The sequence below is a fragment of the Sciurus vulgaris genome, assembly GCF_902686455.1.
Source record: "Sciurus vulgaris genome assembly, chromosome: 9".
Lineage (NCBI taxonomy): Eukaryota > Metazoa > Chordata > Mammalia > Rodentia > Sciuridae > Sciurus > Sciurus vulgaris.
Window position 1 is genome coordinate 73642893 of NC_136469.1, and position 26493 is coordinate 73669385.

At 38.7% G+C, this 26493-nt stretch overlaps 1 protein-coding gene across 4 annotated transcripts in view; it reads right to left on the bottom strand.

The window, feature by feature from the left end:
- The window catches only part of AFF1 (ALF transcription elongation factor 1), a 182380-nt gene that overhangs the window by 102600 nt on the left and 53287 nt on the right, over positions 1 to 26493 (bottom strand). The window contains exon 1 of one of the 4 annotated variants that reach the window (XM_079153195.1): positions 23205 to 23721. The exons of the other annotated variants lie outside the window; for them this stretch is intronic. Within the exon in view, the coding sequence (XP_079009321.1) occupies positions 23205 to 23224 (20 nt within the window). The 5' untranslated portion in view covers positions 23225 to 23721. Of the gene's footprint in view, positions 1 to 23204; positions 23722 to 26493 lie in introns of those variants that run through there. 4 annotated transcript variants of the gene reach the window in all.

Here is a 26493-nt window from a genome sequence, read left to right on the forward strand (position 1 = left end):
TGTCAGGTCAATGGTAAAGAGGAAACAGATCGACAGCCTTCATAAAATGAAACTTCCAACTTCAAACAGAAGTAGAGGGAACCTCTTACACATTCTTACCATTTACTCCTTTCACTTTAAAAACCTGTACAGCGAGTTAGACACAGTGGCACACGCCTGTAATCCCAGCAGCTCAGGAGGGCTGAGGCAGGAGGATCACAAATTCAAAGCCAGCCTCAGCAACTTAGCAAGACCCTATCTCAAAATAAAACATAAAAAGGGTTGGGGATGTGGCTCATGGGTAAAGCTGCCCTGGGTTCAGTCCCTGCTACCAAGGGAAAAAAAAAAAAAAAAAAAAAAAAAAAAAAAAAAAAAACCTGTACAGCGGAAATCTCTCACTAATAAAGGCAGTTATTCACCATATGCCCTCAGAAACTCTCGGTTACTCCATTACAATAAAGTAGCTGAGAAAGGCTGGAGTACTTACATTACATTTTACCCAAAGTTGGATGGACAACAATAGAAAGTAGGTAACTGCAATCAAGTAATTTTACTGACAAATCACAACCTGCCCAACTTTAGTTTGGGGCCCCTGGTCATTTACAGATAGATACACCTACCTGGAAGGAAATCCAATCATTCTCAATTTCTCTTACCTTGACCCTTCCGAAGGGTCCTGAGAACAGAAATAAAAGGCCCTACTTATGCAGGATGACAGACACCAACTAAGGCCATCTCTTTTAGGGGAAACCCTGCTGTCCTGCCCTCACTTCAACAGCATAATCCTAGAGAAAAACAATCCAATTATTTCAGCATTTATCGAATAAATGCACTATTAAAACAGCAGGAGCTGGTTGAGTTCTATTCTATCACATGCTTTTTACTGTTACATAAAAACAGGGAGGTTTTGGAGAACAAACAGGGGTCTTTATTTACAAGATCTTCACCAAGGGAAGTGTTCGTACCCAAAAAACTATCTCTAATGATTGTGGTCTTTGCTTGTTTCAAAGAAAACGGTCGTGATTATATCCCCAGTCACAGAAGAAATTTTAATTATGACAGTCACAAAAAAGGTTTTAAAACAATATTCAGCATATTGCAGGTGGGTCAAAAATCCCAGTAATCAATAAAAATCCAGAATAATTCTCAGTAAGAGAGAACCTAAGTAGAGAAAAAAGTACCTAAATCCAAGGGCTCTAGTGTGGGAACTCAAGGAATCACCCACACAATCTCTACAAACTGACATATTAGGAAGCACATACAACTCACTTTGTAGTTTTTTAAAAAACAGAAATGATACTATGTGTGGAGGAAAAATAAAGTAAGTATGTGTCCGTTTACTCGTCTTTTAATCATCTTCCCACATGTGCACAAAAAAAAAAAAAAAAAATCACCCTAAGAATAGCTCCATATCTTCCTTGAGGTTTGAGTTACACAGATGGATGTACTGTCAAAACATTCCAGTCCACTTAAGGTTTGTGCCTTTCTTTGCATATTTTATGGAAAAAGAAGCTGTAAAACCGCACTTTAGTTCATGATATACAAGTTAAAGTATTAGGGAAAAGCATGTTGATACCTGCATTTATAGAAGCATAAAAAAAAATCAGATTCATGGGTGGCTTCAATGATGAAACGAATAAATATATGGTAACACAAGTAAAATAAAATGGTAATAGTTATAATCTGGGATGAGGCTTTTAACTGTACTATTATTCACCTTTTCTGAGTGCTTGAAATTTTTACCCTAACATTAGGGAAAGTAATCACAAGAATAAACTACTGAGTTTGGTCTGGTAGGACCTGAGAGGCTGCCACAAGTGAGGTACCTCCACATCTTTCCATCGGACCCTCCTCTGGGCTATCTAGAGGGCTTCCCGTTAAAACTCAAGTTTTATCAGAAAGGAGTGGTTTGGAAGCACAACTGGATCTATGAGATGGTGCAGCAGATCAATGGAAGGAAAGAAAGTAGAGTGGCCCTCAACTTGCAAGATGGCAGAACTGAACAACAGATGTGTGCGTGCGTGTATATGTGCATGCACATCAAACAAAACTAGGGTCCTTGCCTAACTCCAACAGATTGCTCTGGCTTCTGCTTTTTGCTCTGCTGGGCAACAAGTGATCCAGTAGAGACACACTGATGCATTTGCAGGAGCAAGCTTCGGATTCCTGCCTGGAAAGTTTTCAGGGCAAACTCCTTAGAGGCCACTGTGAAGACTTAATTGACTTTCCCCTGGCGCCTCCCCCAATCTCCATTCTTTTAAAATTCATTACTTTTCCCTACTTGGGAATTAAATTGTTTGTGAGGTTTCAGAAAATTAGTCTTCTCTAGTTCTTGTCCTATTTCTTCATGTACTGATTTAGTACCTGTACAGAAAGCAGCACGATCACATTTCCTTCTTCATATTTCCAAGTGTTTTTCTTGCAAGTCCTTCCCCACAAAATTACCGAAGCCAGAGAGTTTTGAGTTATAAAAAGGAACTGAGTCTATGGTTCTGTTCCACTAGTTTGAGTCACATCTGATATTGACAATACAAACACCCAGGTTTAAAAAGAAAAAAAAGCATTTCACATAGTAATCTGTAATGCAATAGATGATGGTTTCCTTATAAGTATCAATCTCTCTTCTGCATGATTTCTGCCTTGCACTAGTTCAAAGGACTGCTGCCTTGCACTAGTGCCAAAGACATGCTGAGGCACCACCACTTAGAAGCCTTTCCTTGCTCCTGCAGAGGCTCCTGGTGGCTCGCTGCTATCAGGCTCCAATCTGTCTATCATTTTCTGCTACACAGCAACTGAAGGTCATTCAAGGTCCCAAATGGAGACTGCTTCTGGGCCTCCTGCTTCGCTCTGTTGAATTTGAGGAAGGCAGACATGAGGCTGAGCAATACAGCACAGGATAGAACATTCTGCTCACCAGCATAGTAAGCTGGTTAAGAGCTGGCCTGTGAGTTAGTGAAGGGCTGAAACCTAGACTCTGCCACTTCCTAACAGTGATCCTCTGGGCAAGTCATTTACAGTTGCGGGGGGGGGGGGGGGGGGGGGGGGGGGGGGGGGGGGGATGATAAGAGCCCTAGCAACTCCACAAAGCTAACGCGAGGACTAAGTGAGCTAAAGGCTGCTGAAGTATACAGTACAACCAAGAGCACTCAGCAAGGTGAGAAAGGAGAAGTTTGAAATGTCCCACCACATGCCCCTCCAGCCCTGAAAGAAAAAGTGTTCTTTATCTCAGGTGTTACACTTTCCAAATTAGCAACCACTGCTCCATCTATCCATGTCACTGGCCCTTATCCAAGCCTCTGCTCATCCCACATCACTTCTGCTTTTCTCGCCACGAACTCTTTTTCTCACCACCACATTCAGAAGGGTTTCTTTCATTTTCTTAACTTCTATGACAAGTCTGACTACTTCCTTTTCCACAGGTTGCAGAACCCACATGGCACCGGGCAGTGTCTTGCACATACTGTGTCCAAAACAAATACAGGTTGAGCAACTAGCACCTGGGCTGGCAAGGTTCAGTTTGATCACAAAGAACAGAAGCCCCATGAAGCACAAATATCCCTATACTCCTGAACTGGCAGAACCTGCAGAGCAAAGGTTCTTAATCATGGCATTAACACTTGGAGCCAGAGAATTCTTTGTGGTGGGGTTGCACTCACCGTACATTGCAGGATGTTAAGCATCATCCCTGACTCCTATCTTAGATGATGTGTACTACCCCCTTCCCAGTTGTGAAAACCAAAATGTCTCCAGACAGTACCAAATATCCCCTAGCAGAGGGTAGTTTCCTTCCCCTCTTAAGAACCACCGCTTTGAGACTGAGAAGTATTACCAAGGCCACTATGCTACCTTCCTATTGGAACAGCAGCCACCGAAATAGCACAGGACAGAAAGACATGGTAAATTTTCCTCAATATCTACACTGATATCTTGTAACTAAGATCCTGTCATTACTAGGTAATGATCAGCAGGGCAAGGCACAGACTCTCTAGGACTTAGTTTCCTCATTTTCCAAGACTGTGATGAAAATCATATCAAGGGTTTGAGGCTGTTGCACAAATTAAATAAACTAATGCAAACATAGTGCTGAGCTCAGTGCCTAGAACTGCAAGTATTAAATAATTGGATGACTATTAATAGACATACACAGTTAGGGTCCAAGTGCTAGGACTTGGTCCAAATTTGGTCCAGCTTCCCCTTTTCTGTCCCATCCCACCCATTTCCTTCCCAAGGAGAAAGTAAAATAATTCAAGATAAAACACAATACAATGGTACAGAGAGCTGACAGCACACACAGCAGGACCAGAAAACCCCAGGAAAATGGAGATTTCACAGACGGCACAAAATGTGACGTCTTGCAGCAGAAGCAGAGTAATGCACGTATTTCATACTAAAAAGGAAGAGGTAGATGTTATTGGTTTCATTCTAAAACTAGTTTCTTTTAAAGAAGCAGGATCTTGAAGGATGAAGCATAGGAGGGATCTCACACCTTTTCCACAAAAAGGCTTCACCAATACATTTTCCTTCCCAAATATTCCCAAAGCTGTCTGAGCAGCAGATATTCCTGAATTACAAGTAGATCATCACCTCTCTCCAAATTCCCCATGTAGTAACCCAACTGTGAGGGAAAGGCACTTCCCATCAGCCAGCATTCAGAAACACCCACCTCACATTTCTTTACTCCAAGAGGAATTTTACACACACCAGATTCCCCCACTCATCCCCTTTTCCTGTTCAGTCACAGTTTACTTCAAAGACAGACAGCCCCAACCATATTCTGCTTTCTCTGTCTTCTTTTGCTCCACCAGTAAACAAAGGAGCACTGGCCGCATGAACGAGTGTTCAAGGAGAAAGAAGACACATGAAAAGTCAAGAGCAGATTAACAAACTGTGGATCAGCTGGCTGCAAGATCTTGGTCAAGTCAATTAATTTCCATGAGCCTCAATTTCTCATACTGGAGATAATTACCACCTTGTAGAATAAATATCACCAAATATGCAGAACTCCTGGCTCAGGATATAGCAGAATATCCAATAAGTGATTACTTAATAAACAACTGCTGTTCTTTTTTTTTTTTTAGTTGTTGATGGCCATTTATTTTATTCAGTTATATGGCGGTGCTGAAATTTGAACCCAGTACCTCATACATGCTAGGCAAGCACTCAACCACTGAGCCACAATCCCAGTCAACAACTATAGTTCTTATACATCAAAATTAAACATAAAACCTCAAGAATCCATTTTCCCACATTCTTTTCCAATGAAAATTAAAGATCTCCTATACTACTTCTCCTCTCCCATTAACCACCGCCAAAATAAGCTCCACAAAAACCTAACATAAATGTAAAATGAACCTTCTTGTTTAAGCATGTGTAAATGCTGTTTAATCAACTGCACCATTTTCCATTCTTGTTTCAAATGTTTGACATTTTGGATCAAGAAAAAAATCTGCTCTAGCCTAGAGCCTAACCGCCATCATGTGACTTTCACTGCTGCTTTTACAAAACATTTTCTGTGCCCCAAATACATTTTGAGGAGAGGAGGCAGGGGGAGAAAGTTAGTAGTATATTGGAAACCATTTATACTTCTTTTTGTTTTTAAATTCCCAATACCGATTGAAATAACCACCCATCCTGGCCAGCTCAATTATAAAAGTACTGTGAAATTTTCTGAATTAAAGCAGCAAATTTCCCCTCAAACAAATGAATACTTTCAGTAGCTTGTGTGTGTGTGTGTGTGCGTGTGTGTGCGCAGTCCTAGGGACTGAACCCAGGAGTGCTCTACCACTGAGCTACACCCTCAACCCTTTTATTTTTTTAGACAGGCCTGGCTTCAAACTTGCAATCCTCCTTCCTCAGCCTCCAGAGTTGCTGGGATTACAAGAGGGCACCACCACAGCTACCTTCAGTTGCTTTTTCTGTTCTTGAGTTGAAGAACAATTCTGAAAGGAGGTCTCTAAAAATATGAGCATCTAAATTGTCTGGTCCTTATACAGTAATATAAAGTTTGTTAGGTTGTTTTTGTGTGTTTTTTCCTTTTTTTTTTTTTTTTTTTCCTGAAACAGGGTCTCACTGTGTTACCCAGACTGGTCTCAAACTTCTGGATTCCAGTGGTCCTCCTGATTCAGCCTCAGTGCTCAGGCTACCGAAGCTTACCAGCTCTGACATCATTAAACAAACCATATGAAAGTTTACAAAGTTGAAGACAGTTGCCATAGATCAAATAAATTAAATATAAATTTTCACCAGCTAATTTTAAACTGACAGTTAAAAGTGATTTCAGTCTGCATGTCTGATTTCAACTCTTCTACTAAGGCAATGGCTGCGTCTGAGCTAGTGTACATGGATATATCTGCCATCTATAAGTAGAAAACAATCTAGGAGTCTTCATTTCTTGATTCTGCAGGTTATACTGGGTTCTCTAACTATGACAGACTTATAAGTAAATATGAATTAATGAAACACATACATGGTGGTGCTCAGTGGTCTCTACCACTAGCATCATGAGCAGACTAACATTTAGGAAACCTATATGCCCTTTCAAAATTTAAAGCAAAATGACAACCCCCCCAAATTCCCACAGTCTAAAGTAATCCCAACCTCCTTTACCCTCCCTATATGTTGACTAACTCACTTATCAAGCATATGTAGAGAGTGATTCAACTATGTGAAAATATTTAACATGTAAGGAAAAGGCTGAAAGGGAGCAAGGAGAAAGAAACTGGACAAATTATTCAGACTGAGGAAGACATTTCTCTTTCATTTTAATTATAGTTAATTTTATTATTGCTTTAGTTTTACTGAATTACAAAAAAAAAATTTAAAGAGCCTAAATTATATCTATTATTATCAAGACAAACGATTGAATAAAAAGTGCTATAAAGTAAGACACTATCCACAGCAATACTGAGACCAGGAAAGGCTCCTTCTGCCAAAAGACAGATGTAAATTACCTGTGGAGATATGACCCATCTCAGAGTTATTAAATAATATATTAATTGATGAAAAAAGCTAAAGTACCTTTTTTGCTTCTTTCAGGAAAACCTAAGGCACACAGGACTACTTCCTAAAGGTCTCCACACTAAATAAGTGGAGATTCAGTAGTCCCTGGCACTCTAATTCAGCTTTTTCCATTCCATGAAAACCTACAAAGAACATGATTAATCCCTTTTTAAACTTTAATATTCTGAAAAACAGGATGAGGTTTTATAAATTTATGAGGAAATCATCCAATTAAGAGACCACAAGTTGTCTGACAAAACACTGAAGTTCATCTGGAAAAATGTACGTGAGGAAATACCCATGAAAATTCCGAAAGAGTGCTTTAGAAGAGTGAAGACTAGCAGAGTAAAGAAGGGATATCAGCTCTGACATGTCCTGAAACACAGAGAGGGTGACAATGGGTCATGAACAGAGAACAGAATGGTTATTTTGAGGGGAGAGAGGAAAGGTTCTAGAACTCTCCCTCATTCCTTAAACCAAAATAAAATTCACATGGATGAAGATTTAAAGATAAACTTCCTTTTTTTTTTTTTTTTCAGATCAAGGATTGAACTCAGGGGCACTTAACCACTGAGTCACATCCCAAGCCCTTGTTTATTTTTTATTTTGAGACAGGTGTTCTAGTCAGGTTTTTTTTCCGCTGCTGTGACCAAAGGAACTGACTAGAACAATTGTAGGGCAGGATGCTTACGGTTTCAGAGGTTTCAGTTCATGGACAGCCAGCTCCATTCCTGGGAGCTCAAAGTGAGGCAGGACCTCATGGAGGAAGAGCATGGCAAGGGAAGCAGCTCACATGGTGTTCAGAAAGCAGAGAGAGACTCCCCTCTCCAGATACAAAATACATACCCCATAGCCACTCCCCCAATTCCTGCCTCCTCCAGCCACACCCTATCACTTCAATTACCAGTTAATCCCTATGGGGGATTAATTCACTGATTAGATTAAGACTCTCATAACCCAGTCATTTCTCCTTTGAACCTCACACAGTGAGCCTTTGAGGGACAACTCACATCCAAACCATAACATTCTGCCCCTGGTCCCCAAAAGTTCACACTCATCTGACAATGCCAGATACATTTAGTCCATTCCCAACAGTCCCCATAGTCTCAACAGTTCTGAGACTGCTCAAAGTTCAAGTCCAAAGTCTTCTCTGGGACTCAGGGCAACCTCACATTGTGAGGTCCTATAAAATTAAAAGCAATTTATAAGTATCCAATATAGAGTAGTAAACATTTCCATTCACAAAATTAAAGGCATAGAAAGAAGGGATAGGACCAAAACAAGCCTGAAATCCAGATGGGCAAACACCTCCTGTAGCTCCATATTTGGCATCTGGGGCTCATGGCATCTTGATGTTCTGTTCAAAGGGCTTGTGTAGCTCTGCCCCTGTGGCCTTGTTGGTTAAGGTCAAGTGGCCTCTCTGTGGGCTTGTCTTTGACCAATTCCTGCAGCTTTCCTGGGAGAATGCCCCATGTTACTGGCATTTCTTGATCTTGGGGGGTCTCCTCTACAGCAGCAGCATCCTCAAATCTCCACACCTTGCCTTCTCTGGGAGTGCCCACACGGATTCTGACCCTGCTGCACTTTGCCTGGCCTCCAAGGCCTTCCTTTCAAATCTTGATGGAAGTCTCTATGACCCACTCACTAACTGTAGCATCCTGCATTCCTGCATAACTAGCACCACGTGGCTGGCAGCAGACCAAATAGTAGCCAAGCCTCCAGGGACCCTGACTGCAGCAGCCTATGAGTGTCCAGGTGGCTGAGCACATTGTAAAAAAAATATCTAGGCCCTTATGCAAGAAGGATTCCCCACTGGTGTCTCCTCAAGAGATTTTCACCTTTACTTCTTTGAGCTTGAGATGGGTGTGGTCTTGCCCATTCCTGAAATGCCCTCAAGCCATCTTTCTTACTGTCTCCAGGCACAGTCTTTAGCATTTCTTTAGTGGCAGTAATGTCTTTAACAACAGTAAATTCCTTAGCCCCAGTTTAGCTCCTGCCTCTCAAGTCCAAGTTTTTTTTTTTAATCTTTCTGCTCTGCTTTCTGCTCCTGATTATCACAATAAATTTGACTAAAAGCCTTCGGCAATATCCATACCACTGACTGAATGCTATGCTGCCTAGACATTTCTTTCAACAGATTAAGAAGTCCATCACTTTTAAAATCAGCCTCACAGAAAGTCTCAGGGCAGGGTAGAATGCAGACAACTTCTCAGTTAGAACATGAATGGCCTCTACTCCAAATTCCAATAGAGTCCTCCTTTTCTGAACCTCTTGAGCCCTGTCTTCACTGCCAACGGTCCTATTGCCATTCCAGTCTTCTCAGAATCAGCCATTAATCTACACTTAAAGCAATCTAAAGCATTTCCAGTTTGCACTGCTACACATCTCAAAATTCCTCCAATTCCAAAAAAACCCAAATGCTTATTAACCACATAGTCAGGTTAGTCACAGCAATGACCCAACTTCTCAGTAACAACTTCTGTTTTAGTCAGCTTTTTCTGCTGCTCTGACTAAAGAATCCAACCAGAACAACTGCAGAGGAGGAAAAGTTTATTTGGAGGCTTACGGTTTCAGAGGTCTCAGTCATGGTCAGTCATCTCCATTTCTGGGGGCTCAAGGTGAGGCAGGACATCATGGAGGAAGAGTATGGTGAAGGGAAGCAGCTCACATGGTGATCAGGAAGCACAGAGAGACTCCCCTCTCTAGATACAAAATAAATACCCCATAGCCACACCCCCAATTCCTGCCTCCTCCAGTCACACCCTACCACTTCAATTACCACACCATTAATCCTTATCAGGGGATTAATTCACTGATTGGGCTAAGACTCTCACAATCTAGTCATTTCTCCTCTGAACCTCCTTGCATTGTCTCACCTTGAGCTTTTCGGGGACACCTCACATCCAAACCATATAACAAGGTCTTGCTAAGTTACTGAGGTTGGCCTTGAACTTGTGATACTCCTGCCTCAGCCTCCCAAATTGCTGAGATTGTAGGTGTATACTACCACACATCTTTTTTTATTTAAAAAAAAAAAAAAAAAAAAAGGTCTATATGTCTGTCGGGTGTGTATGTGTGTGTGTATGAGATATATATACTACTAACACTCAAAGAAATCTTCTGTAAGAATACAGAATACATAACAAGGGCTGGGGTTATGGCTCAGTGACAGAGTGCTTGCCTTGCAGGTGTGAGGCACTGGGTTCAATCCTTAGCATCACATAAAAACAAATAAAATAAAGGTATTGTGTTCATCTACGACTAAAAATATTTTTTTTAAAAAAGAATACACAACAAACTAATGCTGCCAAAGGTGGTGATTTTAAAAGAACATATAGGCCAATGTGGTGGCACACACCTATAATCCCACCAATGGGAAGCTGAGGCAGGAGGAGTGCAAGTTCAAGGTCAGCCTCAGCAACTTAGCAAGACTGTCTCAAAATTTAAAAAATATGAAGGGCTGGGATGTAGCTTTGTGGTACAGTGCTCCTGGGTTCAAACCCCAGTAGCAAAAAAAAAAAAAAAACATACACACACACACATATATATAATTATTAATAGCTATGCATCAAAAGCATTGCATCAACATTTGTATAGCAAAACCTAAGATACAAGGGGAAAGAGAAACTCATTCATTATTGGAGACTTTTATTCTTCTCCCAGTCTGTGGCAGATCAACTGAACAAAAACTTAAAATGCAGAAATAAATTAAGATAGGAAGATAGGGCTAATATACATTTTTATTTTGCATACCTTAATTTTAGAACAATATAAAATAACAACAAAGCAATACACAACATCCAACCTGCTGTCCAATTAGGGAGGGGCTGGGGGCTTGAGGCTCTTGTTTCCTGCCTTAGACCCAAGGTAGGAGAAAACAACTATCAGCAGAGGAAGCCAGGTGGAATCGGGACCATTCAAAGGTACTGTAGGAGCCATGGGGACACTACACTGAGGGCCTAATGTACATTAAAAGAAAAAAAAAAAAAAAAAAAAAAGATAGGGCTAATGTACAAACCCATGTTTAACTCTGGACTCTGAAAGAAAATAACTTCCTTTTTATATGTTTGTGAAACATTCACAAAAATTATCACATATTATGCCACCAAAGGTCTACAACTGAATACATGCATTTGAAAATAACTGTAAACAGAAGTACAAGAGAGTTGAGGTGATAATGAAACCAGTATCCCTGAAGCAATTTCATACCATCACAGAAGACAAGGACTTGCAGCTTCTAGTTTGTTGTGATCACATTTTTCAAGAAGCCACAAAACCTTTGAGAAAAAGGTACTTACACCTTCTGCTACTTCCTGAAATAGCCAAGGTAAAAGATTACTATTTTCTATCTCTAAATATATTAACACCACTTGTACTAAGTTTTCATGTTTAATTACCCATCTTGAGAAGCTCATTCCTGGGTTTTGATTAACATATATAAATTATTTATCTCTTCAAGATCTGTTTTTGGCAGAGATGGAGGCTATCTTTCTCTCCACTTCTTATGAACAGTCCTTCACATGATGAAAAGTCATTTTGTGTATTAATCTTTGTACCTACTAGCAAGGTCAAAGTCCTCCTAACTGTTTGAATCTTCACTTCCTTATGATTGTATTCACTTGAGCTGGGACTTCTCTAATTCTACCACATCCCTTATTTAAGGAAAATGTCCCCTGAATTTCTTTTCAACCCTAATATGTTTATATATCAATTAAGGCCAACTCTTACAAACTACAGTCCCTACTTTAAAAATCAAAGTTATATTATGATATTCATTTTGAAATCATTAAATTTTTAAAAAATAGGGTTAACTTTTCAAGAACAGTAACCCACTAAAACAATCAAATTTTTATTTCAAGGAACTGCCATATCATGGTTATTTCCTAATACCATGTTCACCTGTTTAAAAAATACCACCAGTCCCACCACTACCACTTACTTCCCCGACATTCTGGAGGGACAATTACATTTCTCTGGAACATCATGGCTTGCTTTTTCTCCACCTCCGTTCACCTTCCTCAGAGGTCCTCTTGGCCTGGGTGCTGCTGTCACAGTACACTGTCACAGTACACTGTTTTTGTCAAAGTACTTAAAATAGTTTGCACTTGTTTTATTTGCCATTTTGTTTGATTATTTGAGTCTTTCTCCTCCATCAAACTATGACCTCCTTAATGGACACAGTGACTCGTGCTTGTAATCCCAGAAATTTGGGAGGCTGAGGCAGGAGGATTGCAAGTTCAAGGCCAGTCTCAGCAATTTAGTGAGACCTTGTCTCAAAATTTAAAAAAAAAAAACTGGGAAAGGAGCTCAGTGATAAAGCACCCATGGATTCAATTCCCGGTACCAAAACAAACAGCTATTAGCTCCTCAGAGGGAGGGAAAGGGTCTATCATAAACCATCTTAGAGCCCCGCACATACCATATACAGTGACTGGGTTTTAGAGAACAAAGCATGCAAGGATACATAATATAGACAGTTAATAAACATGTATTGCTACTGAATGTGAATTGGCCACATTCATAAAGCTAGTAATACTGATAGAATCCATAAGTAGATAAGTTAATACCCAGAGCAATGAGTTCCAATAACATGTGGAGATCCCCGAATTCAAAGAAAACTGGGAAGACTCAAAGGCAGAGATGAAGGAGACACATAATCAAGGCTTCACAGCTTTTACAGAATAGCTAAGGAATGCCAAAGACAACTCACTTTCTCTACCATCAGAAGTGTGCCTAAAAATATTTTCAGAGCATTTCATGAAATATTTTTTTGTTCATGAAACAGATCTCTTTTCCTGAAGTTCCCCAGTCAGGAACCAAGTTTTAGTGATAATTTCTAGAAGCTTCACTTAAATAACATATATTTGCAAGTGAATTTCTAGTGAATTATAACAGCTAATTTTTACCTGAACAAAAATTCATCTAAAATCAAACTGAAAAAACATGTCAAGGTCCAATTTGCAATTATAAAATAAAGGATTTATATTTAACCAAGAATATATTTAAATTCTACTGAGAGTCTATGCTCAGTGGTAGAGCAAGTGTCTAGTACACAGGACTAGACCCTGGGTTTGATCCTCAGCACCAAAACCAAACAAAACACCCAATCCCCAGCACCACAGAAAAAAAAAAAACTAAAGAATTTTCTATGAGAAAAATATAAGTTGAGTTGGGTTTTTAAATCATAAGAATTTTATACATTTTCTAATAATCAAATGCAACACATGTCAGAATCATTACTTTCATAGTGCAAATGACCATGATTCTATTGAATGACTTGCAAGAAACTATTAGATCAACACAAACCTGGGCTATGGCAGGCATACAGTTTGGAAAACAGTTTGGCACTTTCTCAAAAAATAAAGCATGAAACTATCATGGTACCCAGAAATTCAACCCCTAAGTATCTAACCATGATTTTGCATGCAAATTTCATAGAATTATTCTAAATAGACCAAAAAAGAAAAACCTGGAAACATGTTTATCACAATCCAACCAAACAAATACTATCCAGCAATAAAAAAGAATTACTGACACAGTCTATGCCATAAATGAACCTCAAAATATTATCTGGATGAGGCAGGCACAGTGGCACACAACTGTGATCCCAGATACTCGGAAGGCTAAGGCAGCATAAATAGCAAGTTTGAGGCCAACCTTGTCAACTAAGTAAGACCCTGTCTCAAAATAAGAAAATAAAATAAAAAGGGATGGGGATGGGGATGTAACTCAGTGGTTAAATGACCCTGGGTTCAATCCCTAGTGCCACCAAAAAAAAAAAAAAAAAAAAAAAACTGGGTGAAAAAATTAGATGCAAGAAACCACAAGGTTCCATTTATGACCCCAAGTATGTAAAATGTCCAGAATAGAACGATTTACATCAACAAAAAACAGATTAATGGTTGGACAGGCCTGGAAACATCAATTAACTATAAGTGGATATAAGGGATCTTAAGGGAAAGAATAAAATCTCCTGAAACCAATTTATGATGATAAGTTGTACCACTCAGTAACTAAAAAAAGCAATGAATTATATACCTGAATTGAGTAAATTTTATGATATACAAGACACGTCTCAATGAAGTTATTCCAAAAACAAATAAACCAGAACAAAAAGAAATCCTAGGCTGAGAAGGAACACTCATAAAATGAGATATAACATAGGAGATATCTGGGAGGCAACTTGGCAAGATCCTGTCTCAAAATAAAAAATAAAAAGGGCTGAGGCAAAATAAAAAATAAAAAGGGCTGAGGATGTGACTAGTGGTTGAGCACCCTTGGATTCAATCCCCAGTACCCCCTCACCACCCCCCCCAAAAAAAAAAAAAAAAACAAGAATGAAAGGGGGGGGGGGGGAAAAAAGGGATCTGGGTGACAGTAAACATACCATGAGTAAAGTCAGCCATCCCACCTTCCCAAAAGGATCATTTACCAGCTACCAAAAGTTAAGTCAGACTGAAGCTTCCTCTTTACTCTTTAAAATGCTCGCAAGCATGTGCCTGGCATGTGTGAGGCACTGTGTTTGATTCTCAGCAACACATATAAATAAATGAATAAAATAAAGGTCCATAAACATCTAAAAAATTTTTAAGAATTAAAAATTTTAAAAATGCTCTGCCAGAAAAATGGGGAGAACTAGCACTCTGCAGATGTCACCCCAGGCAGAAATCAATATTTATACTAGGCTTAGCCTGAAAACTGCCCAGATTATTTAAAAGCTGACACAGATTAAGAATTAAGTAAGTCTCATGATTTTTACTTTAACCTTACAGTAATATGATTGATAAAATGAGAATGAAGGTATTTATAAGAATAGGCACCTGTCATAAATAAGCAAAAACCCCACACTATCAACAATAAGAGAATTCTAAAATCTGCCTGATACAATGGCGCATACCTGGAATCACAGCTGCTAAGGAGGCTGAAGCAGGAGAATCCCAAGCTCCAGGCCAACCTGGACAATTTAGCAAGACCCTGTCTTGAAATAAAAAGGGATAGGATATGTAGCTCAGTGGTAGAGGATCCCTGGGTTCAATGGCCAATACTGCCCCCCCCAAAAAATGGAATTATAAAATCCAATCTTTTTAAACTGCTAACCTGGAGCTTTTTGTTGTCTGGACATAGTTTCCATTTAAAAACAGAAATTAAGTATAACTGGTATGCTTCGAATTTGACTAAACCAAGTGTGTGATAAGGAGACAACAATAATCTAAATAAAACTAGTTCTCCTTTCCAATTTTTATAGGTATTAGAAATTCATTTTTAAATTAATGTAATATACTAGCATTCACTTTATCCTTTCAATATTCTAATAGTAAAATGTTACTGCCTACATATTTCCATATGGTACCGTTTATATTTATACAGCTTTTTAAAATAGAGAGTTAATGGCCTAACACTAAAAGGGGAGCAGAGGGGAAGAGAAGACACCCAGATTATAACAGGAAAACTAATTCCTGGAAGTGTAACTGCTAAGCCAGTGACTTGAAAAAATGCAAAATGACAGAGTTTTAACTAATTTGTTAACAACAGACCTCTTTTTAAGCAATTAAAAAAGAAAACTATTTAAAAGATAGCAAATTAACTTAGTGAGATGTTACATTTTCCTTTAAGGAAAAAATTAAAACAAAAATCATGATATTATGGACTCAAATTTTTACCAGTTACCAATTTACCAAATAGGCCTAATTACTTAGAAAATGTCTAAGGTAAACATTTTTTTCAATTGAAAGATAAAAAAACTTCTGAAAAACAGCATAAGAAACAGAAATCCTAGTTTTTTTGCTTTAAAAAAAAAATCTTTTCCAAGGAAGTTTAAATATTTTCACATGACACACAATACTTACATAAGAAGTTAACATTGTGATAACACACATTCTAGGAGTCAAATTTGAAAAATAAAATGCATAATTTGAAAAAAATGCATAAAATGAATTAGAACTGTCTAAAAGTCTTTACATAACTTATACCTATATTGGAAATGATGAAAAGATGAAATACATAGCACAGTGAATTGTAAAAAAAAAAAAAAAATGTTGACGAAACAGTGGAGGGAAAAACTAAAGAAAATTTTAAAAGGTAAAAGAAAATTTAAAGTAAGAAAAAGCCTAAGAGAGAGGCCGACTTTCATGACTATTGACTATATTCCAAAGTCTCCCATTGGTTTCCTACTTTTGTACAAAACAGTAAAAACTGGTTCATTTTATACCACTTTCCATAAATTGCCTTATAGAATAAATCAGATACACCTGCATTTTTAAAGCAGGGAGCATGGGGGAGGGAGGGAAGCAACTTAACAAGTTATCCAGACACACTTTACCCAGGATGGAAGTCACGTGATAACCACCAAAACATATGCACCAAATCAAAATTTAATTACACTGCACAACACAGTTTCAGTTGTGCTTCATATTTTATTGACTGCTTTGCTTTTGACAGGACAGTTTCCTGAAGGAAAGTTCCAAGAACTGAAAAGTTACAACACCCACATACCAGAGAGTGTTTCCTGAATTTTGTTGCAGGAAGTGACATCTGCTATAATTTTAACATTTACTTCCCAGTAGGAGAGTCACTTAAAAATTTTTATTGAACATTATTTATTCAACAACAGTACACCTAGGCAAAGCTTTTGTTAAAAACACAAAACAAAAAGCTTTCATTTCATTTCATGATGTTTAGACAAAATCACTACCAATTCACAAGTATAACTCTTCCCTGGGAAGGAAAACAACTTGTTTGATAAACTGAAGTGCGTGGGGTAGAGAGAGTGACTCAGTAGTTTAGGGAGGGAACACACACGCAATAGAAAAGGGTATATTAAATATCCAGACCCTTGAGAAGAAACAATTCCTGGAAAAGTGCTACATGATCAAACACTGTGCATTACTTCTTGGTACCTTTTACTTATTTTTTTAAACATAGGTATATTTCGGCATTTCAACATTTCAGTCAGCTTTTATATGAAGATAAGTTTTTCTCTGTTCTCTACTGAGTTCCATTCTGTTTAAATAAAAGGGGGAAATTGGTACATATACGTTAAATCAAAACTTAATTGCCTTGTACAGTAGAGTGTGTGTGTGTATGTATTTTTTTATGTTTTATGGTAACAGGTATTAACAACTGAGCCACATACCCAGTCTTTTTTTTTTTTTTTTTTTTTTTTTTTTTTTTTTTTTTTTTTGAGACAGGGTCTTTGGTAAATTGCTTAGACCTCAATAAATTGCTGGGACTGTCTTTGAACTCCCAATCCTCCTGCCTCAGCCTCCTGAACAGATGGGATTACGGACATGCAACACCAAATACACCATTTCAGGGAGCTGAATTCAACCCCCACACCCACCACAGGCAGCCAGCAAGGGCTCAACTCAGGCTCCACCCTGGACCTGTCTAATCAGTCTGTCTGGGGGAAGAGGGAGCAGAGCCTGCATATTAATTAGCACCTGGTGTTTCTTGTGTCAAGTTTGAGAACCTAATCTGAACACACTATCCTGAAAATATTTTTATTTCCCCTTGTTTAACAGCCAGTCCAGAAGCAAGCAATACTGAGAATGCAAGATCCTTTAGGATAAAACAAAGGCCAGTAAGTGACTCAAGAGTCACAACCTTAACTCTTCCCCAACCCACCAAAAAGGATCCTGCAGTGTGCAGGGCTCCAAGTACTCTGCACCGGAGCTACTATGTAGGGAAAGTAATCTTTGTACTTGTTAGCATGTGGTCAAACCATGGACGCCCTTCAAAAATATAATACCTAATAACAAAATCTTTATTTTAAAAATTTAACAAGAGTTAAATTTTTTTCCCCTTTGTTTACTTACTTCAGTTTTTTTGGATAAGATAATGTCACCCCTGGGATTTCCTCTTAATACTTTAAATCTTACACCAAGTTACTGCCTTAAGAATTTGACAGGAGTTTAATCTGGTTAAATTAAAAACAAAGCCAATAAACCAACACAATAAAGCGGGTCTTCAGCAGAGAACAGGGCTGTCAGGGTACGGGTCTGCTGGCTCAGTGGCCATCAGGTTAAGCTTTAACTCATTGTGGACAGATAGGAAAGGGAAGAATTTGCACAGGAGAAGGATTCTCAACACTGATCGCCACCAAAACACAGAAAGTCAGCACAGGGCTGGTTTTAAAGTTAATCTTTACTTTTTTGGTTCCCAAGGACATTTATCCCCAACATGACAAATCTTATTTTTTCCTCCTGAGTATAAATCTAATCTTCATCCATCTGATACATTTATATTTGACCAGGACTGCATTCTACCTGCTCAATTTGAGCAAATGAGTACACATTAAGTTCATAATAAAATAAATTAATAAATTCTGAAGCATAGCTAAAAGACTACCACTTCATCTCTCCCAACTTTTTAAAAATAATCATTTTAACCTGTAAAAGTTATGAACTCATCCTATAAGATGTAACTGAATAAAAACATAGAAATGATACTCAACTCACTATATGAGATTTGTATTTGAGAGTCAAGAAACATGTCTAAGAAACTTTTTCCTAAAGGTACAGAGTGTATTTCCACTATAACCACATATAGAATTGATCTGTTTATTTGAAAATCTTGGAAAGCAAATGAAATGGAGAAGTTTGCTAAAAGAAAATGAAGTTTACATATTTAGAAGCTGTCAAATTGTCCTTCATACCACAAAGCAGTGGTGAAGCTAATCAGTTTTATTTTTCCTCTATTTTATTGTTAGCATATAATGCACAAATTTGGGATGCTCAAAACAAGTGAATGACATAATCAGGTTAATATAGAAATGTAGTCCTATTTACAAATAAGATCATATTTTTCATTCTTGGATACATTTGAAATTTAAAATCTTTTAAACAGTATTCTTTAATTCCCATTTTCAAAAGAGTGTAGATCCAGCTTGGAATACCATCTCAGGACATGATATAGAATCCCCTAAATCTCCTAAGAGATCTTTTGCATCAATTTTGCCAAACAACATTCCCACAAACCAGCTGACTTTAAGAAAAAATTACTCATTACTTCTTCAGTCTTTATCATAGAAGAAGCCTAGACTGTGAGTCAGGAAACTCGGCAGGGATTTCAGGAGGAACCAGAAAGAAATCACTTAAAAGACTTGTGTTTCTCTTCTGTCAAGGACACTGTTTATAATGGTGTCATATGGAAAAATGGGGACAGTCACGGGGTCAAAATAGTACGTATGTTATTTCTCTTCCTTGAACCACACTTTCCAAACTACAGTATCCTTCTTCTTTGCTATTGGCTCATATTTAATCAACTGCTTTATGTTCATGAATTTTCTTCCACAATAATCAGTAGGTTATAAGTCAGGGGTGGGGGCACAGGGTGGGGCAAAATTGGTTTAAGAGCAGTCCTTTTTCGAACAGGAAAATTTCCCTCACTAGAGTCAGAGATCCACCAAAAACCGGCTTCATATTAATCTTGGGAACAATCTGACTTTACCTCTTTATTGGTTTTCTTTTCTTCTTTTTTTAAACTTCATTAACATTAACTTGAGTCAAATTCAAAAGAAAAAAACTGTGTAGAGTTGACTAAACCTAATTTCCTTTTGCAGTTTTAAGAGCTTTCTTTTGAGAACATGTGTGCTAAGCCACCAGAAGCAACTCTCCCAAAGAAGCAAGTTCAACACCTCCACTCCACGACCCAGGCACCCTTCCCCCCAGGGTGGGGGTGGCCCAGGACTTCTCAGGTAGCACACAGTGTTTTTTAAAACTGCTTAATCCCTGCCAATAGTTGAAGGTCTGTATATATTCCTTTCTAAAATTCAGGGATCGCTTCAATGAGAAGGTTAGGGAAGAACGAGATTCAGACAAAGCCCTCCTTTTTATTGATCCATCAACATCACTCCTCAGTATAAAGCAAACTAATCCATATTGAAAAAGATCCATAAACCGTTAGATTTATTAATTCTCAAAAAGAGGGAATGCTGATTTTTAAAACCTCTATAAAGAATAGTCTCCACATACTTTAGATCAGAAATCTGGAAACTAAAACTATGATCTTATAACTATTTCACATTAAAGAAAGCAAGTTTGTTACAATTCCTTCAAGGAAGGGTATTCTATCTGTCTGCTATGTTGAGAGTTTCAAAGAAAGTACATGAGTTAAGCCATATGTCCTGGGGACAAACATTGCATTTCTGGGTGACTACCTTTCTCCACAATTCCTATAACTCATAAGCCAAATATTGTTTTCAAGCTACTGATCAAAAGACTCTCAGTTTTAAAAGTTAGGTAATTCACATTTTACTCAACAAATGTCTTTTTTAAGAAAAGAATCCAACCACAGAAGCAAAATAATTTCCTACTTTTAAGTTTTGGAATGAGGTAGAGGAGTAAATAACCTCAATTTTAAAAAAAGTTCATAAACCAAGAAACACTTAGGCAGCTGCTCCCTTTCAAAGTACTTCCAGTTTATGTAGGGGGCACTAAAAGGAAGAAACACTGCACCTAAGGAGCAGGCTATAGAGTTTGGCAATTCACTGAAAAAAATTAGCCATATACCACCCATCAATATCAAATCCAGAATGACACTACCTGATAGCAATGCCAATTAATTAGAGAAAAAGGCCAAAGGTTGACTCCTTTATTTCATTATAATTACTGCAAATTTCCCATCTAAGTTCCCAGCTACAAATTATTTCAATGCACAGTGACACTACTGTGGTTAAACATTGAGCTATGAATCTCTAAGTCCAAAGATTATGAAAATCTAAGTTGATTGTCTCAAGAATACTAACATGACACATGGTCAAGATTTTACTGGACAGATTATACATCACAAATAATGTTTCAGTTTCTCTTAGCAATACTCAGGGAAACTTGGCCCAGCTTTGGGGGTACTCTGAAATCCAAAAATATCTTGAATCTATTCCATATATTCTCTTTTGGATCTCAAAGATTATCTACTCTCCCATAAAGCACAATGTCTGAAAGTAAGACTGGACCACATTCTAGGTTTAACTCAAGAAAAGGGTTATTTACAAGTATGAAATATATTCCCCAACATGCACACTAATAAAACAAGAGACACAAGGAAAGGCCTTGTTGCTTTGTTCTTAGTTCAAGGACATATCTGAAGGCCAGGTAGCACATCAAAAATACACACAGTCCTCTTATTTCAATTGCTAGCCTGTTGTACCACCCTACTGATAACTCAGATTATGACATCTTGCAGCAAAGCAATTTTAGCAGAAATCACTTTCTGTACTCTTATACTGAGGCTTTGTAATTCCCTTTTCAACATCTCATCTGTGCATTAAACAGGCAGAAAAGCAAGGAAATGCTGCAGAGTACCTCTGGAGCCAGAGGTCTGCCACACCGGCCTGACTTCAGGCAAGAAATACCCTGGCTGGGCCTCAGTTTCCTTAATGACCAAAGGTGGATAATAAAAATATTAAGTGAGAAGAGTCCAAGAAGTAATTAAATTAAAGCTGCTCAATGCTGTGTCTGGCACACACAGTACCCCATTTACCTTTTATCTCATTTTATTCTTATCTTTAGTTTAAGGGTTCAGGCATTGAAATCACTCACACTTGTGTTCAATTCTCTGCACTATATTAGGGAGCACTGTCAGCCTTAATTTAATTTCATAAATCAAGATATCCTAATGCAAGGTTTTATGCCATGGACCCCTGTGGTAATTTGATAAATTAATGGCACTCTCAGGATAAAGATTTTAATTACATTAAATAAAACACATAAGAATACAAAGGGAACAAATGACATAGAGATATACCAACCAAAATATTTATTAGACAAATTAACGGTACTACGCTTTTCTTTATTATTAAACAAGATAAAGCTGTTCCTTAATTTTGTAGAAGTGGTATGTGCAAGATATTAAGACATATGCAAGAACTGTAATGAGATTATGAAAACATGTGGTTTTTATTTATGATAATATCCAAAGTACTGGTACTCCAGCGTTTTGTTTTTGTTTTTGCTTCTCCCCCTCCCTCACCCCACATATATTCATACTAAAAGAAACGCTAAATTTCACTTAGGGTTTAGCAAAAGTAAAGATGCAACTTTAGTTTCTCATCCAAGTTTTCCTACTACATTGGTTAAGAACTCCTTTCTTAGAACCATCAATAAAATGGAGGCTGAAGATAAACCACTGAGTTCAGAGGATTAAATATAAAAAGCAGGTGGCACACAAGAGGTCCTCTAGTTAGACATGTTCATTCCTTCCTAGAAAGTTGTTTCTCAGAAAAAAAAAAAAAAATAGGTTATATCCAAATTTCAATATTTAAATATTGAAATTTTTAGAAGTTCAAACACCTACTTCTATGATCTGAGACTTAAGACCTAAATTTGCTTAGCCTTCTAAAACATCCCAAATCACTATCTTTTGACAAATAATAGCTTGAAGAGCTTTCCTATTATTTTAAATATGTGAGGCCACGGTGCTTTCTAGTAAAAGTTTGAAAGAATGTATATATAACTCTTCAGTTTCCCTTACACCGACTGCTGTCACAACTAAAATGAAGTCACACAGATCACACACAACAGTCTGAATCTTATACTAATCACTAATGCCTTGTCATCACTCTTTTTAAACGCTCGTTACAAAACCAGTAACCAACCATGGAAAGACAGGGCTTGAGGTTCTTACAATAGTGCTCCTCTGACAGCAACTGCAGTTCATTATCCTCTCTCCCCTTCACCAACCCCGGTGAATTCCCGGTCTTTGCCTACTCAGCAGATTCACGCAAGCTGTGCCGTTTTATGTAGAATCGTACGTTCTAGCAGTAAAATTTTCAATCACCAGGCAATTTCTCGCCCATCCTCTCCTAGGCAAAATATGATTTACATTAATTGTATCTCTAAAATTCCTCTTAAGACACCAGCAAGCAATCAGAAGAACCAAAGGGTGGGTGCACAAAGAACATAACCAAAATTTGGGCAAAGACAAGCTAGTGAAATCAACTTAATTTCCCGAAAAATAACAGTTATTTTTAGAAGACGTGGGATCTTTAACTTCAATCTTAACTTTAACCTAGTCACCCTCTCCACTGTGCAGAAACTGTCTAGTATGTTCTCCAAACTGGTTTTTATCTGACGTTCAGTTATGAGCCACAGCATCAAGAGTGATGAGAAAGCAATGACAAAGCTGCTTCCTGCCCGTCTCCTTCCCAGCACCCCAGCCCTCCCCCCCGCAACCTTCATTTCCCCTAGCTACTAGCGTATTTAAAAAGTTTCTCTCGGTGCCTGCCTTACCTTGAGTGGGCTGCCATCATTCAGCTTACAGAGCCCAATGTCTTCTGTCCATCAGAGCCTTCAACCCTCGGGACCTGCTGCCAGCGCCGCGTTCACCATTTGCCGGGGCCGTGCGGGGATGATTCCCCAGCGCGAAGCCCCGATGTTAAGGGACTACCTGCTCCGGAGCCCCGGGCGCCCTCAGCGTAGCCTCGGGCTGGGAGCGTATTGGTTCGCTCTAATCCTGATGGACATCCGGGCACTGGGGCCTCTGCAGGAGAACTACACTTTAGCTGAGCCCGGGGAACGTCGCGTCCGGATTCGGAGCGAGCGAGAGCCTGGAGCGATTTCTTGGGCAGGGAAGCAAACGGGCCCACGCGGAAAGGCCGCCAGCGCACGGCTCCCAAAGAGCAGCCGCACGAATCGGGCTAGAGTTTAAAGGAAAAAGGAATTGCCTTTTTGCTCCCTCAAAGTTGTCCGAGTTCGCCGGAATACCCCCTTCAAGAAAGTTCTGGTGGTACGGCCCGCCTCCTTAAATGGGCAGGGCGCTCTGCCGGCCCGAGCTGGAAGCTAGGCAAGGCGAGGCGCCGCGCCGCGCCGCGCCGCCGGACCGGGCTGGGCCGGGTCGGGCCGGGCCGTGCTGGGCTGGGCTGGGCTGGGCCGGGCCGGGCCGGGCCGGGCGGGGGCGCGGAGCGCGAGGGCCGACGCAGCCCAGCTCTCCGCCGCCGACCCCGCCTGCGGGCTCCTCACTAGCGCTCGCTGGCCAGGTTTTAACGACGTACAAGCCGGAACACTAAGTACTCGCGGCTCAGAACTCCAGCTACAATTTGAATATTGTTGAATATTGCGGCCCAAGAGGCCGCAGACAGCATGGAACAACCGCAGCAATAAACCACGTTCGCTACTTTTGATCATTCTAGAGCTTGCAATCAGAAAACGAACGACTAATGCACATTTGTTTTACTTTGCTTTCAGTTTTGATTTCATTACGTTGAGACAGATATTTACAAAACATCTTCCCTTTTGTGGCCAACATGCATATTACAAAGAAAACAGTAACTCATTTGGGTCCTTAAGTGATTAAGGAACCGACAAAAAACTGTGGATGAAAACTCACGCTAAAGTAGGCGCTCAAAGTACAAATGAAATCCTGTCCTCCTCAGAGGAGCAGAAGTATTAAAGCCCTACCTAAAGGCAAGAGGGGCGGATAACCTTCCAAGGGGCAGAGATTAAAGGAGGTGGTGCTTCAGCATCGCTTAGGCACGAGCACACTGTAGGTGCTAGAAACGCTTAGATGAATGCTGAATGAATTCCTACTCTGTGGACTCCCCATTTGACCTACAATCGTTAAAATATCCGTCTCACAAAAAGGTAGTCCACACTGTGTTAGTAAGAAGTCGTGGATACAGCCATGTTAACGCCTGGCACCAAAACTACGATGATGGGGAGGGTGGCCCAGTGCATCTCAAAGTATGCTTAGAGGATTCCTGGCAGTCCCCAAAACCTTCTCCGAGGTCAGAACTATTTTTAGAATGACACAAAGACAATATTTGTCTTTTCACTGTGCTCACATTAGTACGGATCGTACAAAAGCAATTGTGGGGAAACTACAGGAACTTTGGCAACTAATCAAGGCAGTGGGAGCAAACGAAACTCATAGTCACTGTTCACCACACGTTAGCAGTTAAAAAAAAAATAGAAAAGTTTTCTTTATGAAAGTCCTTAAAGAAGCAAGCAGTTAGAGTTATGGCTTTCATAAATCTTGGCCCTTGAGCATGGGTCTTTTTGATGTTCTTTGCAACAAAACAGAAAGCACACATCAAGCACTCTGCTGCACACTGAGGTAAAATGGCTGTCTAGAAGAAAAGCCTTCATGTAACTACTAAGTGGCAAACTGAACTAGCTGTTTTTTCATGGACTAATCATTTTTACTTGAAAGAACAATTCACAAGCTGTGGTTATTCTGACTTGGATTTGGCAAACATTTTCTTGAAAATGAACAAAGTGAGCCCATTTCTTCAAGAAAATCAACTGGCAATATTCACTGCCAATGATAAAAGTCAAACTTTCAAACATTTTTGAAAACTTTATATCTGCCACTCTAAATTTGACAACTTCCTAATACTTCAGGATTTTCCTGACAAGATCTTGGTGATAGTGATAAGTGTGATTTTAGAAGATCTGTATAACTTAGTAACCAATAGTTTCCAATCACCAACACAGGATGGTACAAAAATCATGCATAGGTAAAAGATCCACTGAAAGTGCAAGACAGATCAATGATTTTTAATGTATCAAAGAAAAAAGGAAAAAAAGGTGAACTTGCTCATTTCAGATCTTGCAATGTAACTAACCTTTAAGAAATCACCACATGTACAATTTGGTATAGTTATAATATTAAAGAAGGTATCAAAGTAACTTCTCTGTGCAGCTAAATTATTGTTGTAGACTTCGAAACAACACTGCAGAATGTATGGAGAAGCAGATACATGAATCAAGCAGTCTCACATCAAACCCGTTACCAGACAGTAAAGAGATTTATATAAATGTAATAATGCCAATCTTCTCACTAATTTTTTTTTCATTTTGGGAAAAATGTAACATTAACATGTAAAGGGATTTTAAAACATAATTTAATGAAGATGTTATTCAGTAAGTCCTCCATTATCTATGAATTCAACCAATCTCAGTTTGAAAATATTGTGGGCAAGGGGACTGCATCTGTATTGAACAAGTACAAAATTTTTTTTTGTTGTCATTTCCTAAGTAACACAATACAATTGTTTACATAGCATTTACATGGTATTAGGTATCCTAAGTAATCTAGAGATGATTCAAAGTATACTAGAGGATGTGTATAGGTTATATGCATTTTATAAAAGGAACTAAGATCATTTATGCTGTATACAAAATTATATCAGACATAAAAGTCAATTTTTTAAATATCACTTATTCAGAATTTCTATTTGCCACAGGAGGCTACAAATGTACATTGCTAATATTAAATTATACTTTTCAGGGGCTGAGGGTGTAGCTCAGTAATACAACCCTTGCTTGCCTCACATGTTCCAGACTCTGGCTCTTCTTCCAGCACTATAAATAAACTAATTAATTAAAAAAATAAATATTTTCTCTGTGAACTGCTAATTGTTTTGATACATTTCCTCATTTAAATGAGGAAATGAAAAAAAAAAACAACAACCAATATTTACCAAAAAAGAAATACAGACTCAGTATCAGGTTATAATTACATCTGAGATTCCCTGGGCCCTCAAACTGGTTTATAATTTTAATTAGGGTAATTTGAAAC